Below are 22,985 nucleotides of genomic sequence, written 5' to 3' on the forward strand. Positions count from 1 at the left end.
ATTTGGGTAAAATGAGGGTGCGTGTTATAGGCCGGTGCGTGGTATACCCCGATAAATACGGTATTTAAAGGGGTAGTCTACTGGAAAATATATATATTTTTTAAATCAACTGGTGCCAGGAAGTTAAACAGATTTGTAAATTACTTCTATAAAAAAAAAAATCTTAATCCTTCCAGTACTTATCAGCTGTTGTATGATCCACAGGAAGTTCTTTTCTATTTTAATTTCCTTTCTGTCTGACCACAGTGCTCTCTGCTGACACCTAAGTCCATATCAGGAACTGTCCAGAGTAGGAGAAAATCTGCATAGAAAACCTCTCCTGCTCTGGACAGTTCCTGTCATGGACAGAGGTGTCAGCAGAGAGCACTGCGGTCAGGCAGAGAGGAAATTCAAAAAAGAAAAGAACTTCATGTGGATCATGCAACAGCTGATACGTACTGGAAGGATTAAGATTTTTAAATAGAAGTAATTTACAAATCTGTTTAACTTTCTGGCACCAGTTGATTTAGAATTTTTTTTTTCCAGTGGAGTACCCCTTTAACTGCATCTTTTGGCTGTCGGGGCATGATGGGAGTTGTAGTTTTGCAACAGGTGGAGGCACACCATTTGCAAAACACTTATTTAACTGCATCCTTCGGCTGTACGGGCATGCTGGTAGTTGTAGTTTTGCAACAGCCGGAGGCACACCATTTGCAAAACACTTATTTAACTGCATCCTTTGTCTGTCTGGGCATGCTGTGATTTGTAGTTTTGCAACAGCCGGAGGTACACCATTTGCAAAACACTTATTTAACTGCATCCTTTGGCTGTTGGGGCATGCTGGGAGTTGTAGTTTTGAAACAGCTGGAGGCACACCATTTGCAAAACACTTAATTAACTGCATCCATGGGCTGTGGGGGCATGATGGGAGTTGTAGTTGTGCAACAGCTGGAGGCACACCATTTGCAAAACACTTATTTAACTGCATCCATGAGCTGTGGGGGCATGATGGGAGTTGTAGTTGTGCAACAGCTGGAGGCACACTGTTTGGAAAACACTGATATAACTGCATCCATTGGCTGTGGGGGCATGCTGGGAGTTGTAGTTTTGCAACAGCTGGAGGCACATCATTTTCAAAACACTTATTTAACTGCATCCTTTGGCTGTCGCGGCATGCTGGGAGTTGTAGTTTTGCAACTGCTGGAGGCACACTGTTTGGAAAACACTGATATAACTGCATCCGCTACATGGCCCCACTTTGTCAGTAAGGAGCCTGATCAGGATGAGCCCCCTTTTCCTCATTGTTTTAGAATCAGTCTGAATGTATAAGGTTGACACCACGTCCGCCCCCTCATTGCAAGTCTATGGGAGGGGGTGTGATGTCATGAGGGGGCGGAGCCATGACATCACGATCCTCCGGCCCCTGTATCGTGAGTCCTCAGACATGGAGCGATCTTCACTCCATGCAGCTGATGACTGAGGTGCTGCAGGAGAGATTGCGGGGGTCCCCAGCAGCGGGACCCCTTGCGATCAGACATTTTATCCCCTATCCTTCTGATAGGGGATAAGATGTCTAGGGGCGGAGTACCCCTTTAAAGGGTAATTGCATAAAGACTATTGTTCACTTGTTTGCAGATGTATGATCACTGGGTTTTGAATGCTGGGAACTAGAGATGAGCGAACTTACAGTAAATTCGATTTGTCACGAACTTCTCGGCTCGGCAGTTGATGACTTATCCTGCGTAAATTAGTTCAGCCTTCAGGTGCTCCGGTCGGCTGGAAAAGGTGGATACATTCCTAGGAAAGAGTCTCCTAGGATTGTATCCACCTTTTCCAGCCCACCGGAGCACCTGAAAGCTGAACTCATTTATGCAGGAAAAGTCATCAACTGCCGAGCCGAGAAGTTCGTGACGAATCGAATTTACTGTAAGTTCGCTCATCTCTACTGGGAACCCCACTGATTGCTATAATGGGGGTTCAATCCCCCCCTGTACTGAAGGAGACTAAATGGAGCAGACTAAATGGAGCAGTCATTAGCTCTGCCCCTCCCTTCATAGTCTATGGCAGTGGTCTTCAACCTGCGGACCTCCAGATGTTGCAAAACTACAACTCCCAGCATGCCCGGACAGCCATCGGCTGTTCGGGCATGCTGGGGGTTGTAGTTTTGAAACATCTGGAGGTCCGCAGGTTGAAGACCACTGGTCTATGGCATTGATGGATATAGTTGAGCGTTGTACTTACCTATCTCCAGCAGATTTATGGACAATGAATGGAGCAGCATCCACATGTGCGACTGGCAGCTCCATTTAAAACAACACGTGTGTCCCTGAGATTGGACCCCCACTACTTCACACTTGTCCCCTGTTTTGTGGATAAAGGATATGTGAGGTAGCCTAGATTTTCCATTTAATATGAAAGCTAAACTATACTGATTCTTTTGTAATATTTTTTTTTTTTCAGACGACGTCTCTGGACACAGGTAACTTCATCTATTTATCTATATATCTAATATTTACAGGGGGAACTCGAAAAATGTGAATATCGTGCAAAGTTCATTTATTTCAGTAATGCAACTTAAAAGGTGAAACTAATATATGAGAGAGATTCATTACATGCAAAGCAAGATAGTACAAGCCGTCATTTATCATAACTGTGATGATTATGGTTTACAGCTCATTAAAACCCCAGAGCACCCCCCCCCCTCAATTACTATGATTTGGGGAGCCATGTCATCTGCTGGTGTTGGTCACTGTGCTTCATTAAGTCCAAGGTCAACGCATCCGTCTACCAGGAAATTTTGGTGCACTTCATGCTTGCTTTCCTTTTAAGTTGCATTAATGAAACACAATGGACGTTTCATATCTATCTATCTATCTATCTATCTATCTATCTATCTATCTATTTATCTATCTATCTATTTATCTATCTCATATCTATCTATCCATCTGTGATAGCCTGGGGGAGTAGGGTATATGGGATGTAGCTGTGTGGTGACTAAAGGGTGTATGGTTAACCCTTTCTATTCGTGACGCCAGGGTGGGGGCTCCTCTGTAATGCTTGTCCTACCGCCACCCTTCCCAAGAGCGATGGGGAGGTATAGAATAATTGAATGTCCACAACCGGAGAGTTTGCTGAAAACAGTTGGAACTTTGCTGAAGATTTTATGCAAGCTTCATAACCGGAACAGTCTCTATACATGCAAAGTCTCTCAGAGATTGACAAAGGTTGGGACTTTAGCAATTTAGAGTCTTTAGGATAATATGCGCTGTTCCACTGGATTTAGGGGATTAGATTCGGTCCATTCGGCTAGCTTTAGCGAGGATTTAGTTTAGAACTCACGGTTTAATTTAGCTGAGGTCGGCAGGCTTTCTGGCCTAGTTTGTCTTTGAAAGTTGCGCAGATCCGTCCTGCTAGTCCAGCATCCACAAGAGCAGCAACCCAAGAGAGCAATAATTGGTAGTGTTGAGCGGCATAGGCCATATTCGAATTCGCGAATATTCGCGAATATATGGACGAATATTCGTCATATATTCGCGAATATTCGCATATTTGTTATATCCCCGTTTTATTTTCGCATATGCGAATATTCGCGTATGCGAAAATTAACATATGTGAAAATTTGCATATACAAAATTAACACATGCGAAAATTCGCATATGCTAATTTTCGTATATGCGAATTTCCGCACGTCAGTCTCACACAGTAGTATTACAGCCTTCTTTACACCACACAAGCTGGAAGCAGAGAGGGATGATCACTGTGATGTGTACTGTGAAGAAAAAAAAGATGAATATTCGTAATTACGAATATATAGCGCTATATTCGCGAAATTCGCGAATTCGCGAATATGCGATATTCGCGAATAATATTCGAATTGCGAATATTCGCGAGCAACACTAATAATTGGCTACGGCTATGGGCAGGGGCTGGATTAGAGGTAATTGGTCCAATACTTCTATCATAAATGAAAATTACCCATGAGGGTTTCCCCAGGATACAATTACATTAATCTCAAATTCCCATTCAGGCTTGCGCCCTCCTGGGACTAATTTCCCAAACTCGGGAACCCTAAATTTAAAATTTAACCTTTATTCTTCTAAATTAAAAGGTGATTTGTGAGAAAAACTGAATAATGTGGGTTAAAACCACAGTCATTGGTTCAGTTTCGGGTTCAATTATTAGACTCCCGTTTGGTTCAAAGTGATCCCTCTATTTCTGAGGCATTATCAACTTTACAGGATTATTCTCCTTTTTATTCAGTTCTCTTTATATTATTCTGTCCCAATGCTGCTGTTAAAAAGTAGACACAGACACCCCCCCCCCCCCCGACGTTTCGCCGGCCGTAACCGGCTTTATCAAGGGTCAAGGTGCTAATACTTCTGTCAATCACCTTTACAAAGGGTTATGGGTAAACATGTGACCCAAGGACCTCCAAAGGTCCTCAAACATACCATAGAGGAATTAACATAGTCACATGACCGAAGGTCCTGCGACGCTAACAAGGTAAGCACACTAATATGCATTATATTAAATATACACATCATTACATAAAACTAGGAAAGGATGAGGCAACTAGGGGCTGTCCCGCCTGGGGGACCCTACCTGAACGTAGTGACTCTGACTTTGGGAACCACCATACAAGATACGGTATGCAATATGGTACCGGGACACCACAAACCCCCTTACTTAAAATAAGTCATCCTCGACGTCTGTCCCCTAAGACAGAAGGACGAAGTGAAGGTTGCTTTATAACAGTCCTGGGCATAACTCTTCAAATGTCCATTAGTCAGGCTGTATAAACACTTCAAGAAGTTAAATAACCTTTTAGTTACAAGCATATACATGGGTAAACTCGTGAACAGGATTACTTAGTTCATGAATTAAGTAACAGGATGACATTATTGTACATGAGATACATCCTACTTAACATTCTTAAAGCTTACTAGATATTTCTGAATCTCACTAGACATTTTTGCCACATTAGCTACCTGTTTAGTACACTGAGGATTTTACTGGCTTGCCTGAGGCTTTCTACCCATAAACAGGCTACTAGGGTCCTTTGGCTACACGCTCTTATCCCTAGAACACAACAGATAAACCTTACCTAGGTTACCTTTTGATTACGTGTATTATTTTTAGCTCGCAAGAGCACCTACTGGCCGGGCAGGGCATCTCGCACACGTAAGAGGAAGAAGAGAACAGTTAGTGTACATAACAGTGGCAGGAATTGGAAAATGACATAGGCTACAATTCCTAACACATTTACTTGGGTGTGAGATATTTTTGTGTTTGGTGTACTAAGTTTAAGTGAGGTAAGTACACTTAAGTGATTATTTTGAGGTACTATGTGTACAGTAATACGTGAAAGGTCAGTCTTGATACCTTAGGGGTAGTTTATCCTGTGTAGACCATTGAGACCAACGCAACACCACTTCTTGACTCTCAGGAACCTCATCAAAAGACAATTCTCTGGAAACTTCAGTCCCCGAGGGACCCACTTGAGGGCTGGAAACAGGAGTCATATCTTTTCCAGGACTGGTGTGACCCATGAGGCTTGGTGAGGAGAATCCTGGAGTACTTGGAGTTGTCACTGGAGCACTTGGAGCTGTCACTGGAGTGCAATTGGTGCCGGGCGAGGAGATCAAGGACGGCTGGGCTAAAGCTGGACACAGTAGGCCACAGAACACTGCAGGCTGATGAGGGGAGAACAGTGGAACGTCCATTGTAGGATGAATTCCTTCTCCTGGAACATACTCTCTCATTGGCCTTGCTTCTGGGGAAGCAGGAGGAGGCGGCTCTAGCAAGTCGTCCTTCACACACAATTTTATTCTATTTCGGTGGACCACCTGTGGTTGAAACCCCTCCTTCTGTAATTTGTAAACATCTGTGTCGGGATATGGCATTGCCGTAATAGTGTAAGGCTCCATCTCAAAACCAACCAAAATAGCTAAAATTTAACAACTTTTATTAAATCCAGTTAAAACCTATATTTACTGTAAAATGGATACAGAGTCATCGGTCTACAGTATATAAAGACTCAAAACAGGGTAAATTCCCTCCAGGGTCAATCCCCTATTTAACACCCTTGTCAAAACCCGACGCGTTTCCCCGTGGGTTAGATAAGTCCACGGTTCATCAGGGGTTATACTTAAACCCCGGATACACAGTGGAGAAATATACCTTATTCTATTCAATGTGTAACAGACAGGATAGGCACATAAAACATATAGCATATAGCAAGCAGGGTTAGTTAGTGTGCAATATAGTTTCTGTGGGATTCCTCTTCGTATCTAATCTCCAAAGATGTATTTGATAAACAATAGAACCAAGGTCCTTGATATGACCTCCAGATTTAGTTCCACTTCCTGAAAAGCAAAAAAGCAAAAAAAGCAAACTAGCAGGGAAGTGACATCAAGACATATAGCCGTTAAAAAATAAATAAAATAAACGGACTAAGATCAGACAAACTGAAGAAAGCAAATAAAAAATAATAAGCACACATATTGCTCAAGCACATCAAGCACATATAACAAAGAATATCAAATGGCAGAATACAAATACACAAACAGTTAGGCACAAAGAATAGAATAATTATGAAAAGTACCTGAATATCAAAATACAGCAAGGAATGCCCATATGATATGAAGTGGGCTAATAAATACAATTATTTTCTTCCTCAACGATGGCCCCTTTTAACTTAAGGAAAATATAATGGTATAAATTAATAAACTATAATTTATCAATTCAGTTTGCATATCAGCTCAACTGTGCTATTTAGATTTAAATTACCTCCGTGTGTATACATTGATAATAGCCATGGTAATGTTATGGTTCCCACAAAATCCACACTAAAAATAATAATAGATAAATAAATAAACCACTCGTCAGTAAGACCCCATTAAATACCAAGTAATGTGACAATATGATAATATAACATTACCTTTAAAGATAGGTTTCCTCCATATGAGGGACTAAATAGCCCATAATAATTCATACACTTCCTATCCTTCACTGCTGAAAGGCTAATGAAAGAAGGGGAGGAGAGTGGGGGGGGGGGGGAGAAGGATCCACAACTGTATTATTACCAGTAATCTCTACCAAGACATATACCATGATGCCACAGAAGAATTCAATCTTACCTCAATATATCCCTGACTGCCACAAATCCACACAGGTCAAACTCCCCTGCTTACTTGGGGTCTACCCTGTCTGAATAAAACATATGCTATAATGGAACCAGATAGTATGAATCCTGTATAATAAGACCGCCAAAGTAATCCTCACCTCCACTATGATCCGGGTGTAGATAATGACCATACCAGACTCCGATCCAGGCTGGCGGCATCTATGCGGAGCTCACCTGCTCCTTATATATGCCTCCTTCCATGTGTTGATACACGCACCGGATCAGGACGCCAACTGCGTCACTTCCGGTCGTGTATCGTGATTGAATGTCACTAGCTGGGTTGCATGCGTTCCACACCTCACTCCTATTTAGGCCTCTATTTCCGGTTTCCGCATCAGAATGAACTATTGCGTTCCACAACTCCCTCTCGTCAATGTTTGCGTGTCAAATGATCTAAGTGTGTTCTACACCTCACTCGTCTGTACTTCCCCACCACGAATAAACTAAATGGTTAAGTATGGTATAAGTACTGATTTCACTATATCATTATAGACACACGGAGGGATTAATAATTTAGATACAGGGGCCATTGATGATTACAAATGAAACATAACTAGTGACATTAACTGATCAAAATATACAAATAAATACTGTACATGTGGAAGTGAGAGGGCTCTCAGATCTAATTGCTCCTCTCCCCACCAACCTTTTAATCGACTTATAAATAGGCATTGGTATAATATTATGATATACTGGGGTGTAAATTTCCCCACCCTCATTGGTAACGATACATTTTAAACTATAACTCTGATTAACGCTCATTTGAGCCAATTATTAACACTCACTCACTACATCAGAGAACATGGGTCTGTGTATGATACTGTTTTGCCAAATATCGATACTCTAAGTATCCCTAAGGTCTTCAAATATATACACAATGAACAAGATACATTAACTTGAATGCTGAAGACGTATTCAAATAAAACAACTAAACGACAATTGCTCATTTAGTCCTTGTGGTGTCACTGATTTTAACCTATGAATCCACTCTGCTTCCTTTTGTAATATCCTCCTATCCCATTTTCCCTTCCTCGGGGATTTCCGGACCACTTCCATCACACAAAACGAGATCTCCCCCACATTGCCCCCATGTTTATTAAGAACATGTACGGCAAGTGGGGTATCTCTTTGATTTTCAATGTCACAAATATGCTCCCTCACACGTTTCTTGAATGCTCTCCTGGTCTTCCCTACATATTGTCTTGGGCATGTGCATGTGCACAAATAAACTACCCCCTCAGTGTCACAGTTAGCAAAATCCCGAATCTGGTAGATCTTATTTGTTACTGCACTGAAGAAAGTTTTAGTTTGTAACACAGAGGCACATGCCTTACATTTCCCGCAGCGGAACGTTCCCAAAGGGCGTCTTTCTAGCCAGTTTGCTTTTTTTGCTTTTTTGCTTTTCAGGAAGTGGAACTAAATCTGGAGGTCATATCAAGGACCTTGGTTCTATTGTTTATCAAATACATCTTTGGAGATTAGATACGAAGAGGAATCCCACAGAAACTATATTGCACACTAACTAACCCTGCTTGCTATATGCTATATGTTTTATGTGCCTATCCTGTCTGTTACACATTGAATAGAATAAGGTATATTTCTCCACTGTGTATCCGGGGTTTAAGTATAACCCCTGATGAACCGTGGACTTATCTAACCCACGGGGAAACGCGTCGGGTTTTGACAAGGGTGTTAAATAGGGGATTGACCCTGGAGGGAATTTACCCTGTTTTGAGTCTTTATATACTGTAGACCGATGACTCTGTATCCATTTTACAGTAAATATAGGTTTTAACTGGATTTAATAAAAGTTGTTAAATTTTAGCTATTTTGGTTGGTTTTGAATTAGTAATTAGCTAAATTGGATTCATGTTCCATATATCAGTGATTTGTTGAGTGATATGGCAAGCTTTCTCACGGGGTCTGTGGACTTTCAAAAATGGACAGCGGATGCTGTAGACGTATTCTCGGAACAAGAGACAGATATTGAGGATGGTTCTGTTATATCATTGAAGGCCTTATTTAAAGAACTGTATGAGGCCTACAAGGATAATTTGAAGTCATTTTGGGAAGTTCAATCCCTTGAGAATTATCTAAAAAATAACATAATACCTAAAGGTCTTAGAATTAATATTCTACCCGCTGAGAGGTCCCGGTCAGCGAATTTGCTTACAAAGTGGGAACAGGAGTCTATGATAGGCTCCTTCAGGTTTATGAATCTCCTGTTAGAGGAGGAAAAAATTACATTGGAAAAAACTAGTAAACGCTTGAGTGATTTGATTGAGGAGACTATTAAACATAAGTCAGATTCTGATTATACAAGGAGGGAGGCGATACTAGAATCATCAGTAGACAGATTCTACACTTCCTTAAAAACCCGTAAGCATAAACAATTTGTACGGGACCTAGCGGAATTTAGGGAGAAAAGGGCCTTTCACTTCCAAGACAAACCAGTCAGAGAGAGAACAGCGGGGGAGGTCTCCACCTCGGACATTGAATCTTCGGATTCAGAGAGAAGGGATTTTGGTCATCCATCAGCATCCCCACGGGACCGAAGGAACCGCGGTCGAGGTAGGGGCAGAGGGAGATGGGCAAATCGAAGGGGGAGGGGAGGCTATCCCTCCTCGCCCTCTTCTTCTTCAGTCCCATCATCCTCTACTTCATCTTTTTTAGAGGGGAGAGGAACCCCATACGGCTTACGGGAGAAACCATATCCCACGGTCACACAGAAAACCAAGTCCTAAATCTATCCTCAAAGACTCTGTCTTCCTCAGAGCTATCAGTCCTTACTAAAGGACTGGGGTTCGTGCCTACCACACAATATAAAGCATTCGAGTGGATCAAGGACATTAACTTGTTCATTCGGAAGCTTAAATGGAAAAAATTCTTTAGAAAGAATGATCGTGAGAAATGTGAGGAATTTGGTATCTCTGAGGAAGATATGACTGAAGTTATGACTTTGGTTGATCTACTAGAGGAAGGTGAGAGGGTGAGTGGACGAGGTCCGTTCACCGATCTAAAAGTCAAAAGCACAAAGACTCCACCTCAGATGGAGACATCCAATTTGGATGTATTCCTTGATATAGTGACGAGTGAGCTGGAAAAAATACCCCCTTGGAATCACAAGGTGAAATCCAATCTGACAGAAATTGAAATGTCTGCGTTACAAACCCTGGAAAAGAATTCCAGCATAACCATCAAGCCCTCCGATAAAGGGGGGAATTTGGTGGTTATGGATACATCAAGATATCGGGAAATGACCCTCTCCTTACTCAAGGATAGAGCCTCCTATAGGATTATTCCAAGAGACCCTACAGAAATATTTAAATCTAAACTAGTACATCTACTTGATTGGGGTCTAAATGAGGGACTTATCTCTTGCCATGAGCATAAATTTATGCTCCCAGAGGAACCACAAATTCCTACCTTCTACTCTCTCCCCAAAGTTCACAAGGGGTTGTCCCCATTGAAGGGACGCCCAATTGTGTCCGGGGTGGACTCCATAACACATCATGTTGGTATCTATCTGGATCGGGTATTGCGGGGCCATGTGTCCTCTTTACCGTCATATATACGTGACACCAGCGACTTGCTCAGAAAGACCGATGGCATCCAATTGGATGCTGATATGCTTCTGGCATCGATAGATGTGGAAGCCTTGTATAGTTCCATCCATCATGAGAATGGCATCAGAGCAGTCGCATCATTCCTGCAGACCAGAGGTGTCCAGTTCCGGGCACACAATGAATACGTCATCCAACTCCTCGATTTTTTGTTAAAACATAATTATTTTTTGTTTGATTCAAAGTACTACCACCAGCTCAGGGGTACTGCAATGGGGAGCCCAGTGGCTCCCTCATATGCAAACCTCACCCTGGGCTGGTGGGAGAGTACCATCGTTTTTTCTGAGGAGGAGAGTAGCTGGTCCCCACATATCATCTATTGGGGACGCTACATAGATGACGTGTTCATTGTGTGGTCCGGAACTGAGGACCTCTTTAAGAGGTTCGTTAGACATCTCAATGATAATCCTCTGGATTTGAAGTTTACCTTCGAGATCCATAGAGATGAATTGCCATTCCTGGATGTATACATCAGGAGGGGCAATTTGGGTTTTCTTGAGACCTCCACACATAGAAAATCCACAGCGACGAACAGCTTGCTCCGTTGGGAAAGTTATCATCCACATCCCCTGAAGAAGGGTATCCCAACGGGGCAATATTTACGAGTTCGTCGTAATTGTTCATCGCTGGCCTCATTTAAATCTCAATCCAGAGACCTACGTGATAGATTTCTGCAGAGAGGTTACCCTATTCGGACATTATCTTCAGCGTATAAAAGAGCCCTATTTACGGAGAGACAAGATCTTCTTACTCCTAAACAGAAGGAGGAGGAAAATAATCAAATACGTTTGATTGGGACGTTTGACAACCAGGTTGATAGGGTTCAGGCGATTCTACGGAGACACTGGCCCATCCTCTTACACGATGAGGACATCAGTGATGTGCTACCTACATACCCCTCCATTACGTTTAGAAAGGGAAGATCATTGAGAGAAAGACTAGTACGCAGCCATTTCCAAGGTATCAAAAGGGAGGGTACCTGGCTAGAAAGACGCCCTTTGGGAACGTTCCGCTGCGGGAAATGTAAGGCATGTGCCTCTGTGTTACAAACTAAAACTTTCTTCAGTGCAGTAACAAATAAGATCTACCAGATTCGGGATTTTGCTAACTGTGACACTGAGGGGGTAGTTTATTTGTGCACATGCACATGCCCAAGACAATATGTAGGGAAGACCAGGAGAGCATTCAAGAAACGTGTGAGGGAGCATATTTGTGACATTGAAAATCAAAGAGATACCCCACTTGCTGTACATGTTCTTAATAAACATGGGGGCAATGTGGGGGAGATCTCGTTTTGTGTGATGGAAGTGGTCCGGAAATCCCCGAGGAAGGGAAAATGGGATAGGAGGATATTACAAAAGGAAGCAGAGTGGATTCATAGGTTAAAATCAGTGACACCACAAGGACTAAATGAGCAATTGTCGTTTAGTTGTTTTATTTGAATACGTCTTCAGCATTCAAGTTAATGTATCTTGTTCATTGTGTATATATTTGAAGACCTTAGGGATACTTAGAGTATCGATATTTGGCAAAACAGTATCATACACAGACCCATGTTCTCTGATGTAGTGAGTGAGTGTTAATAATTGGCTCAAATGAGCGTTAATCAGAGTTATAGTTTAAAATGTATCGTTACCAATGAGGGTGGGGAAATTTACACCCCAGTATATCATAATATTATACCAATGCCTATTTATAAGTCGATTAAAAGGTTGGTGGGGAGAGGAGCAATTAGATCTGAGAGCCCTCTCACTTCCACATGTACAGTATTTATTTGTATATTTTGATCAGTTAATGTCACTAGTTATGTTTCATTTGTAATCATCAATGGCCCCTGTATCTAAATTATTAATCCCTCCGTGTGTCTATAATGATATAGTGAAATCAGTACTTATACCATACTTAACCATTTAGTTTATTCGTGGTGGGGAAGTACAGACGAGTGAGGTGTAGAACACACTTAGATCATTTGACACGCAAACATTGACGAGAGGGAGTTGTGGAACGCAATAGTTCATTCTGATGCGGAAACCGGAAATAGAGGCCTAAATAGGAGTGAGGTGTGGAACGCATGCAACCCAGCTAGTGACATTCAATCACGATACACGACCGGAAGTGACGCAGTTGGCGTCCTGATCCGGTGCGTGTATCAACACATGGAAGGAGGCATATATAAGGAGCAGGTGAGCTCCGCATAGATGCCGCCAGCCTGGATCGGAGTCTGGTATGGTCATTATCTACACCCGGATCATAGTGGAGGTGAGGATTACTTTGGCGGTCTTATTATACAGGATTCATACTATCTGGTTCCATTATAGCATATGTTTTATTCAGACAGGGTAGACCCCAAGTAAGCAGGGGAGTTTGACCTGTGTGGATTTGTGGCAGTCAGGGATATATTGAGGTAAGATTGAATTCTTCTGTGGCATCATGGTATATGTCTTGGTAGAGATTACTGGTAATAATACAGTTGTGGATCCTTCTCCCCCCCCCCCCCACTCTCCTCCCCTTCTTTCATTAGCCTTTCAGCAGTGAAGGATAGGAAGTGTATGAATTATTATGGGCTATTTAGTCCCTCATATGGAGGAAACCTATCTTTAAAGGTAATGTTATATTATCATATTGTCACATTACTTGGTATTTAATGGGGTCTTACTGACGAGTGGTTTATTTATTTATCTATTATTATTTTTAGTGTGGATTTTGTGGGAACCATAACATTACCATGGCTATTATCAATGTATACACACGGAGGTAATTTAAATCTAAATAGCACAGTTGAGCTGATATGCAAACTGAATTGATAAATTATAGTTTATTAATTTATACCATTATATTTTCCTTAAGTTAAAAGGGGCCATCGTTGAGGAAGAAAATAATTGTATTTATTAGCCCACTTCATATCATATGGGCATTCCTTGCTGTATTTTGATATTCAGGTACTTTTCATAATTATTCTATTCTTTGTGCCTAACTGTTTGTGTATTTGTATTCTGCCATTTGATATTCTTTGTTATATGTGCTTGATGTGCTTGAGCAATATGTGTGCTTATTATTTTTTATTTGCTTTCTTCAGTTTGTCTGATCTTAGTCCGTTTATTTTATTTATTTTTTAACGGCTATATGTCTTGATGTCACTTCCCTGCTAGTTTGCTTTTTTTGCTTTTTTGCTTTTCAGGAAGTGGAACTAAATCTGGAGGTCATATCAAGGACCTTGGTTCTATTGTTTATCAAATACATCTTTGGAGATTAGATACGAAGAGGAATCCCACAGAAACTATATTGCACACTAACTAACCCTGCTTGCTATATGCTATATGTTTTATGTGCCTATCCTGTCTGTTACACATTGAATAGAATAAGGTATATTTCTCCACTGTGTATCCGGGGTTTAAGTATAACCCCTGATGAACCGTGGACTTATCTAACCCACGGGGAAACGCGTCGGGTTTTGACAAGGGTGTTAAATAGGGGATTGACCCTGGAGGGAATTTACCCTGTTTTGAGTCTTTATATACTGTAGACCGATGACTCTGTATCCATTTTACAGTAAATATAGGTTTTAACTGGATTTAATAAAAGTTGTTAAATTTTAGCTATTTTGGTTGGTTTTGAATTAGTAATTAGCTAAATTGGATTCATGTTCCATATATCAGTGATTTGTAAGGCTCCATCTCCCACAGAGAATCCAGCTTATGCGACCGAGGAAACTTTCTGAGCCACACTCCAGGTTGCAGTGGCTGAGTGGAGGCATGTCGATTGTAATCCTTCTGCTGCCTGTACTGAGCCTCGCCCATTTTCTTTTCCACAATGTCTTTAGCTTCTTCGATCCTCCTTCGATGCTCAGAAACCCAATCTTGAGAGGTCTGAGGGGAATTGCTGAAAGGTGCTTGCAACCCAAAGGCTCTATCCTTGGGCAGTTGACCATGTCGCCCATCATAAGGATGAAAAGAGTGTATCCTGTGGAGCAGTGGATAGTATTATTGTAGATCTCCAACAGTTATGGCAGAAGTCGGGACCACTCTTCATGTTTTGAAACAGATGCTGCCCTTAGCATGTGGATGAATACCTGATTAATCCTTTCACACAACCCATTCCCCTGAGGGTGATATGCAGTGGTCCGCAGCTTCTTGCAATCATGGAACTGGCAGAGTTCTTGAAATAACTGTGCTTCAAACGCAGTCTCTCGATCAGTGAGGACCGATTCAGGACACCCCAAAGGTTGGACCCAATGGCTGTAGAAGACCTGGGCAGCTGTCCTGGCAGTCAGATCCTTGACGGGCACAACGACCACCCACTTGGAAAAATGGTCCACCATAGTTAGGGCATAGGCATATCCTGATCGGGTAGGGGACAACTTCACGTGGTCTAGAGCAACCAGTTGGTTAGGCCTCTCAGTATGGATGGGGTGTAGACGTGCTCTTGCGTTCTTGGTGACACTGCAGATGGTGCACTCGGCACACCACTTCTCAATATCTCCACGCATCCCCACCCAATAGAACCTTCTTCTGATGGTAGCCTCGGTCTTGTGGACCCCAAAGTGTCCCAACTGGTCGTGATAGGCGTTAAGAACCATGGCTGCGTCCCTTCTATGGACTAAGATCTCCGGAGACCGGATCCAAGGAATTTCTGCATAGCAGTCCTTTGTAGAGGAACAGGCGATTTCTCTGTCACCACAATTGCTTCAACTCCAAGTCCACTTGTGCTTTGCGGAGCCTAGTCGGCACTCTCTTCTGCAATAGATAGTCTATAAGATCTCCCACGACCCGACTCTCATCTTGCAAGGTCTTCCAGGTATACAGATCTTCAGGAACCTTAGGAGGCCCAGGGTCGGCACCTTCTTGAGTTGTCAGAGTACTCTGACTCACGAACCTCTGGTAAAAGGGTGGCATCTCTACATCTTCCCACACATCTTCCATGGGTGGTTCCTTACCGGGGGCCATACGGGAGAGCACATCCGCGTTGACATTGGTCTTCCCACTTCGATACTTGATGTTGAAGCCGTAGTTGGCCAATCGAGAGGCCCAGCGTTGTTCAATGGCTCGCAGCTTGGCAGTGTTCAGGTGTGCCGGAGAATTGTTATCGGTGTAGACCGTAAAGAGAGTAGCTGCCAAATAGTCCTTGAATTTTTCAGTGACGGCCCAGACCAAAGAAAGAAGTTCTAGCTTGAAGGAACTATAGTTAGCATCATTTCTTTCTGCGCTCCGTAGGTGCCTACTGGCATATGCTATAACTCTCTCTTTACCATCCTGTATCTGCGACAGAATGGCCCCCAAACCTTCAAAGCTGGCATCAATGTACAGTCGGAATGGCTGGCTGTAGTCAGGATACGCTAGGATGGGGGATTCAGTAAGGAGGTGCTTCAGGGCCTGGAAGGCTATTTACTGATCTTCATCCCACTATATCAGGAGTCTTCCATTGTAGTTCTCCTTGGCAACTCCCTGCAACAGAGCAGTCAGGGGCCAGCAATTTGAGCGAAGTGAGAGATGAACCGCCTGTAATAGCCTGCAAATCCCAAGAAACTCCATATGTCACGTACAGTTCTAGGCGTAGGCCAATCCTTCACAGCACTCACTTTATCAGGATCAGGTTGTACGCCTTCGGCACTGATGACATATCCCAGATAGTGGACTTTGGGTTTCAATAAATGGAACTTGGAGGGCTTGACTTTCAGTCCATGTTGTATCAAGACTTGGAAGACTTCTCTGAGATGGTCCAGGTGTTCCTGGTATGTCCAAGAGTAGACAATGACATCATCCAGGTAAAGAAGAACACTTTGGAAGTTCAGGTGTCCAAGGCATCTCTCCATTAAGCGTTGAAAGGTAGCCGGTGAGTTGCAAATTCCAAAGGGCATACTTTTGAATTCAAAGAGCCCCATCAGGATCACAAACGCCGTCTTCTCCCAATCTTCCTCGGCCATGGCTACTTGCCAGTATCCACTGGTCAGGTCTAGTGTAGAAAAATAGGCTGCGGATCCCAAAGCAGTGAGAGACTCTTCTATCCTAGGAAGAGGGTAGGCATCTTTGTGTGTTACATCATTCAACTTCCTGTAGTCCATGCAAAATCGAATGGTTCCATCCTTCTTTTTAACAAGAACCAAAGGAGCAGCCCAGGGACTCTGGCTCTCCTGAATGGCATCAGCTTCCTTATTTTCCTGCAGCATTTTCTTCCCTGTCTGGTACATCCCAGGCGCGACGAGCCGGTGCCTCTCTTTGATGGGAGAACTATCTCCAGTTAGTATCTGATGCTGGATCATCGTGGTCCAGCCAAAGTCGGTGGGGTGTTTACTGAAGGCTTCCTGGAATTGTTTAGCCACTTGAATAACTCCTCCAACCTGGTCCTGGGGAGTATCTTCATCTCCTATCAGCAACTGAGTCCACCATGGTTCCACAGGGCCCTTGTCGGCCCCCTGGGCAGCCTTAGCAGTCCACTGTCTAGCAACTTGCGGCTTTGACATCACGTCTCGGGAGTCCACATGATGTAACTTAGCTATGGGAGTAAACTTGGTTAATCTGGTAACAGCTTGGGAGAGGTTAACCACTCGGACCGGGACTCTTCCATTACTCACAGTTACAAGGCTTCTATCTGCACATACCAAAGGGTAGTCTTCTAGTTGCATGGGTTCAAAGAGTGCCTGGTAATCTTGGTTCTTCACCCCTGGTCGGGCACAGCATCAGATAATATTCTCCATCTGCGGCCGCAGGGTAACAGCCCGTATGTCTAGGATTCTCACCCTGCAGATCTCTCCTCGAGAGTTAATGAACTTTTGCTCAGCTTGGAGTGTCCTGAGGTGGTGTTGCGCGGCTCGCCGGCCAGAGGGTGACATGTAGGGAAGAGAGGCATGCAATGAGTTAACTATGTCATCAAAACAGTGTCTCATGATGTTCATTCCTAAAATAAACTCAGCTGCATGTTCATCACCAACACTAGTAATAATAACACCTTGTCCCCTAAGGACATGACTCCCTACTTGCACTGTGGGCTCCCAGTAGCCATGCTTGGGTACTGGTTTCCCATTTCCTGCCATCACCCGAAAGTCTACATCTTTAGGTTCGCATAACATTTCAGGACCCCAATATCTGTAAAACACCCCTTGAGGAATAGTGGACACTTGGGACCCAGTGTCGATCAAAGCTTGCAATTTAATACCTTCTACCACAATTTGCACAATTTGCCAACATCCTTATCCCACTTATTCTTTGCCCCATCTATGAACCTGTCCATCAACACCCTGTTACCCTGATCGGGTGTAATACCATCTAGCTTCTGTACTGCTTCCAAAGCGTTTTGTAGGGCTACAGCATAGGCCCGAAGAGTCTCACCTGGCTTCTGACGTCGCTCATACAGTCTCAGATGTACTTCAGAGGGGGAGTGGGACTCGAACACTTGATAGAGTCCCTCAAAGATTTTCTATACTGTAGCCTTGTCGGCCGGTGGCCAGGTACGTACCTCCTCTAATTGCAACTGCAACTGCCCTGTAAGTAACTGCACCTGTTGATGAGGGGGGAAAGCATAGAAACCAAAGAGGCTGGATATCTTCTCCTTTAAGTCCCTCAATGTAAAAGGGTCACCGTTGTGGCAGTAGATGTTCTTGAGATGAGTGCAGCAGCTGGAGATGAATCAGGTTGAACGTGTCCTGCTGACTGCGCAAGTTCTGCTGATGAAACCACCGGAGCACCACCATCTTGCTGACTAGGGGGTGCAGGTGGCGCAGGCGCTGGAGCAGGCATTAGAGCAGGTTCTGGAGGTGGAGCAGGTCCTGGAAGCGGTATTTGTGCTGCCGGATAAGACATTTCGGCAAACGGAGTTGCCCCTTTAAATGAAGCTCAGGAACGTTGGTCCCTTTAAGAGACGCAGCTGTTCTTTAATCTGGAACTTGAGTGCGTAGATCTCGAACTTGAGAGCGCTGATCTGGAAATTGAGTGCGTTGAGCTGGAACTTGAGTGCGACGATCGGGAGTTGTAGTGAGTCCAGGCAAGATCTTAGCTTAGTGATCTGGTACTTCAGGGTTTTATACTGTTCTGGCTCTATAAAGCTTTCAGTCCTCTGCAGCACTCTGTGTTTCTTTGTTGTTCTGGCTGTGCTTTTCTCTAGGTCTTCTGTTTGAGGCTCCGGAAATCTCGTGGGCGGAGTTTCAGGATCGCACTTGCGGGAAGGCCCAGCGGTGTCTTTAACCCCTTGCTCCGCTGTACTTTTCGCCTCCCCCCTTACTTTTCGTGCGCACTTTTTGCACACAACACCAGAAACATAGTCCCGTAGTCTTGAATGAGATTCACAGTACATAAATACAGTCCTTTACATAGGGGGAGTACACTTTAACTGGTGGCAACAGCTGAAGGCACACACCCGTATCCTGTTCATAGGACGCCAAAAAGCTATGTGGTAGCTTGGGGGAGTAGGGTATATGGGAGTTTAGCTGTGCGGTTACTAAAGGGTGTATAGTTAACCCTTTCTATTCGTGACGCCAGGGTGGGGGCTCCTCTGTAATGCTTGTCCTACCGCCACCCTTCCCAAGAGCGATAGGGAGGTAGAGAATAATTGAATGTCCACAACCGGAGAGTTTGCTGAAAACAGTCGGAACTTTACTGAAGATTTGATGCAAGCTTCATAACCGGAACGGTCTCTATACATGCAAAGTCTCTTATAGATTGACAAAGGTTGGGACCTTAAGCGTTTTAGAGTCCGTAGACTGATATGTGCTGTTCCACTGGATTTAGGGGATTAGTTTCGGTCCAGTAGTAGGACTCGCGGTTTAGTTTAGGCTGAGGCCGCAGGTTTTCTGGCCTAGCTTGTCTTTGAAAGTTGCGCAGATCCGTCCTGCTAGTCCGGCATCCACGAGAGCAGCAACCCAAGAGAGCGATAATTGTCTACAGCTCCCTTATATGGGCAGGGGCTGGATTAGAGCTAATTGGTCCAATACTTCTGTCAATCACCTTTACAAAGGGTTATGGGTAACATGTGACCCAAGGACCTCCAAAGGTCCTCCAACATACCATAGAGGAATTAACATAGTCACATGACTGAAGGTCCTGCGACGCTAACAAGGTAAGCACGCTAATATGCATTATATTAAATATACACATTATTAAATGTATACACATAAAACATCATAAAACTAGGAAAGGATGAGGCGACTAGGGGCTGTCCCACCTGGGGAACCCTACCTGAACGTAGTGACTCTGACTTTGGGGACCACCCAAGGTACGGTATGCAATACGGTACCGGGACACCACACAATACACAGCAGAAAATTACAAACAAAACCTTGGTGACTACTATATTCTTTCTCCAGATTTTTCAGTATCTACATATGACGTCACATCAAGAAGTATATATGTTAAATGGACAAAAGTTGCCGGTGCCACATCCTATGGAATCACTGCATCCCCTTTCACGTCGGCAGCACAGTCTGCATTTGCTGTTTTTAATCCGGGCACCATTATAGGAACGGTAAACACTTTACTTCCTAACACTAACTACACAGTAATGGTAGAAGCCATGGACCAAGATGGCAACACTCTGGCTCAGGCTCAGACTCTCCAGCTGACAGGTTAGTATGTTATTTACTAGTTTTTCTCCCTCGATCATATTCTACCCTTATTTGGTGAGGTCCTAATCTGGTTTTGGTTCCCAATTCATCCAGCTCCAGAAGTTCCGGTTATTGAACAGGCATATTCCAAGCTGAGTAATAGTATTACAGTGGAATGGGCCGAGGTGTCGGGGGCTACAGGTTACCAGGTCATCGCTCAGGATGGACAGTCCTTCTTTGACTCTTTTGTAACCAGTTCCCCGGGAACCGTCACCGGTTTGCAAGCTGCTACATCCTACAAAATCACCGTGAGATCCATCAACTCAGCTGGAAAGAGTCAACCTTCTCCTCCTAAGTGGGCAACAACAGGTATTATTATTACTGTAAAGAAAGAGTAATAGTAAGAAAATGGTAGAAACAAATGTTATTGTATTGGTTCATGTTGATTTTTAGTTTGTGTTTTTGAAGGTGATAGCGGAAAACCTATCCCCTATCCAAAGGCTCCATGGCCTTTCTTTAATTTTATTTTTTTACTTTCTACATCCCTAACTAAACTGTTACTCCAATAACCCAGTGCTGGAGGCTCCCTCGGTCACCGTGGACTCTCCGACCAGTGACTCTATCAGCGTTAGCTGGACTTCGGTACCGTCATCGGTTCTGTACTCGGTTTCTGTGATGAGATCAGATGGATCTGGTACCAGATGGAACCAAAACACCACAGCGCTATCACTTAACTTCACCTCCTTGGATCCGGGCAGTACCTATACTATTAAAGTCCATGCATGGGATGCCAATGGGATTCCAGGAGACGATATCACCTACAACCAGATAACACGTAAGGACAACAATCATTTATTTTTAGATTTTTTACCTTAGATAACCTGTTTATATTATTTGACTGTATTAACCATGGGGGGAGATTTATCAAAACCTATCCAGAGGAAAAGTTGCTAAGTTGCCCATAGCAACCAATCAGATTGCTTCTTTCATTTTTAAGAGGCCTTTTCAAAAATGAAAGAAGCCATCTGATTGGTTGCTATGGACAACTCAGCAACTTCTCCTCTAGACTCTAGACAGGTTTTGATAAATCTCCCCCATGCACATGTTTAATTAGTTTATAGACATTTTTTTTGTGTGGAAAATTCATGTTGGTGCAGGAGTATAACAAGTAACCATAAGGCCCTGTAGCAAAACCAAGATGTCTTTCAATAGCAAATTCAGATCTGATAAGCTTATGATTTGGTCTCAACCAATGCACAGGGGTAATGCACATATTGATGTCACAGAACGGGATAAAGCACCCAGTGATGTTGTAGTAAACACATATGGGGAGATTTATCAAAACCTGTACAGAGGAAAACTTGCCCAGTTGCCCATAGCAACCAATCAGCTTGCTTCTTTCCTTTTCATGAAGGCCTGTGAAAAATGAAAGACGTGATCTGATTGGTTGCTATGGGCAACTGGACAACTTTTTCTCTGCACAGGTTTTGATAAATCTCCCCAATAATGCTCACAGTGATGTCACAGTACAGGGATTATGTATAAAGTGATGTCACAGTACTGAGATAATATAAACAGTGATGTCACAGTACAGGGATAATATACACAGTGATGCCACAGTACAGGGATTATGTATAAAGTGATGTCACAGTATAGGAATAATATACACAGTGATGTCACAGTACAGAGGTAATGTACACAGTGATGTCACAATACAGGAATAATTTACACAGTGATGTCACAGTACAGGGATAATGTACACAGTGATGGCACAATACGCGGATAATACACAGTGATGTCACAGTACAGGGATAATACACACAGTGATGTCACAGTACAAGGACAATACATAGTGATGTCACAGTACAGGGATAATATACAGTGATGTCACAGTACAAGGATAATACACACAGTGATGTCACAGTACAGGGATAATACATACAGTGATTTCACAGTACAGGGATAATAAACAGTGATGTCACAGTACATGGATAATATACACAGTGATTTCACAATACAGGGATAATATACACAGTGATGTCACAGTACAGGGATAATACACACAGTGATGTCACAGTACAGGGATAATACACACAGTGATGTCAAAGAAAATGATAATGCTCATAGAGATGCTATAGTAAAGGAGTAATGCACACAGTGATGTCACAGTAAGGGATATTGCTCGCAGTCTGTTATAGTAAAGGTGTAATTCACCCAGTGGTGCCACAGTACAGGGATAATGGTCACAGTAATGTCACTGAAATGGATAATGCTCACAGAGATTTTATAGTACAGAAGTAATGCACACAGTGATGTAACAGTGCAGTTACAATGCTCACAGTGATATCACATAAAGGATACTGCTCGAAGTGATGTTTTAGTACATTGATAATGAACTCAGTGATGTCACAGTACAGGAATAATGCTCACAGTGATGTCACACAATGGCTAATGCTTACAGTGATGTTATACTACAGAGATAATGCACACCGTGATGTCACAATAAGAGGATAATGTGCACAGTGATGTCATAGTCAAGGGAGAGTGCTCACCGCGTGTCATCATGATACTGAAAATAATTCACAGAAGGTAGATAATGGAACCACTCACAATAGTGATCCTCAATTACCACAAGTAATAAATTCACAGAGGGGGTACACAGACCTTT

General features: G+C 43.1%; 1 protein-coding gene across 1 annotated transcript in view; it reads left to right on the forward strand.

The window, feature by feature from the left end:
• FNDC7 (fibronectin type III domain containing 7) overlaps positions 1–22,985 on the forward strand; it is a 50,225-nt gene that overhangs the window by 9,498 nt on the left and 17,742 nt on the right. Inside the window, exons 2-5 of the mRNA XM_056528093.1 lie at positions 2,440–2,458; positions 20,081–20,338; positions 20,432–20,686; positions 20,892–21,152. Coding sequence (XP_056384068.1) covers positions 2,440–2,458; positions 20,081–20,338; positions 20,432–20,686; positions 20,892–21,152 — 793 coding nt within the window. The remainder of the gene's footprint in view (positions 1–2,439; positions 2,459–20,080; positions 20,339–20,431; positions 20,687–20,891; positions 21,153–22,985) is intronic.

Source organism: Hyla sarda, chromosome 6 (genome assembly GCF_029499605.1).
Source record: "Hyla sarda isolate aHylSar1 chromosome 6, aHylSar1.hap1, whole genome shotgun sequence".
NCBI classification, from domain to species: Eukaryota; Metazoa; Chordata; class Amphibia; order Anura; family Hylidae; genus Hyla; species Hyla sarda.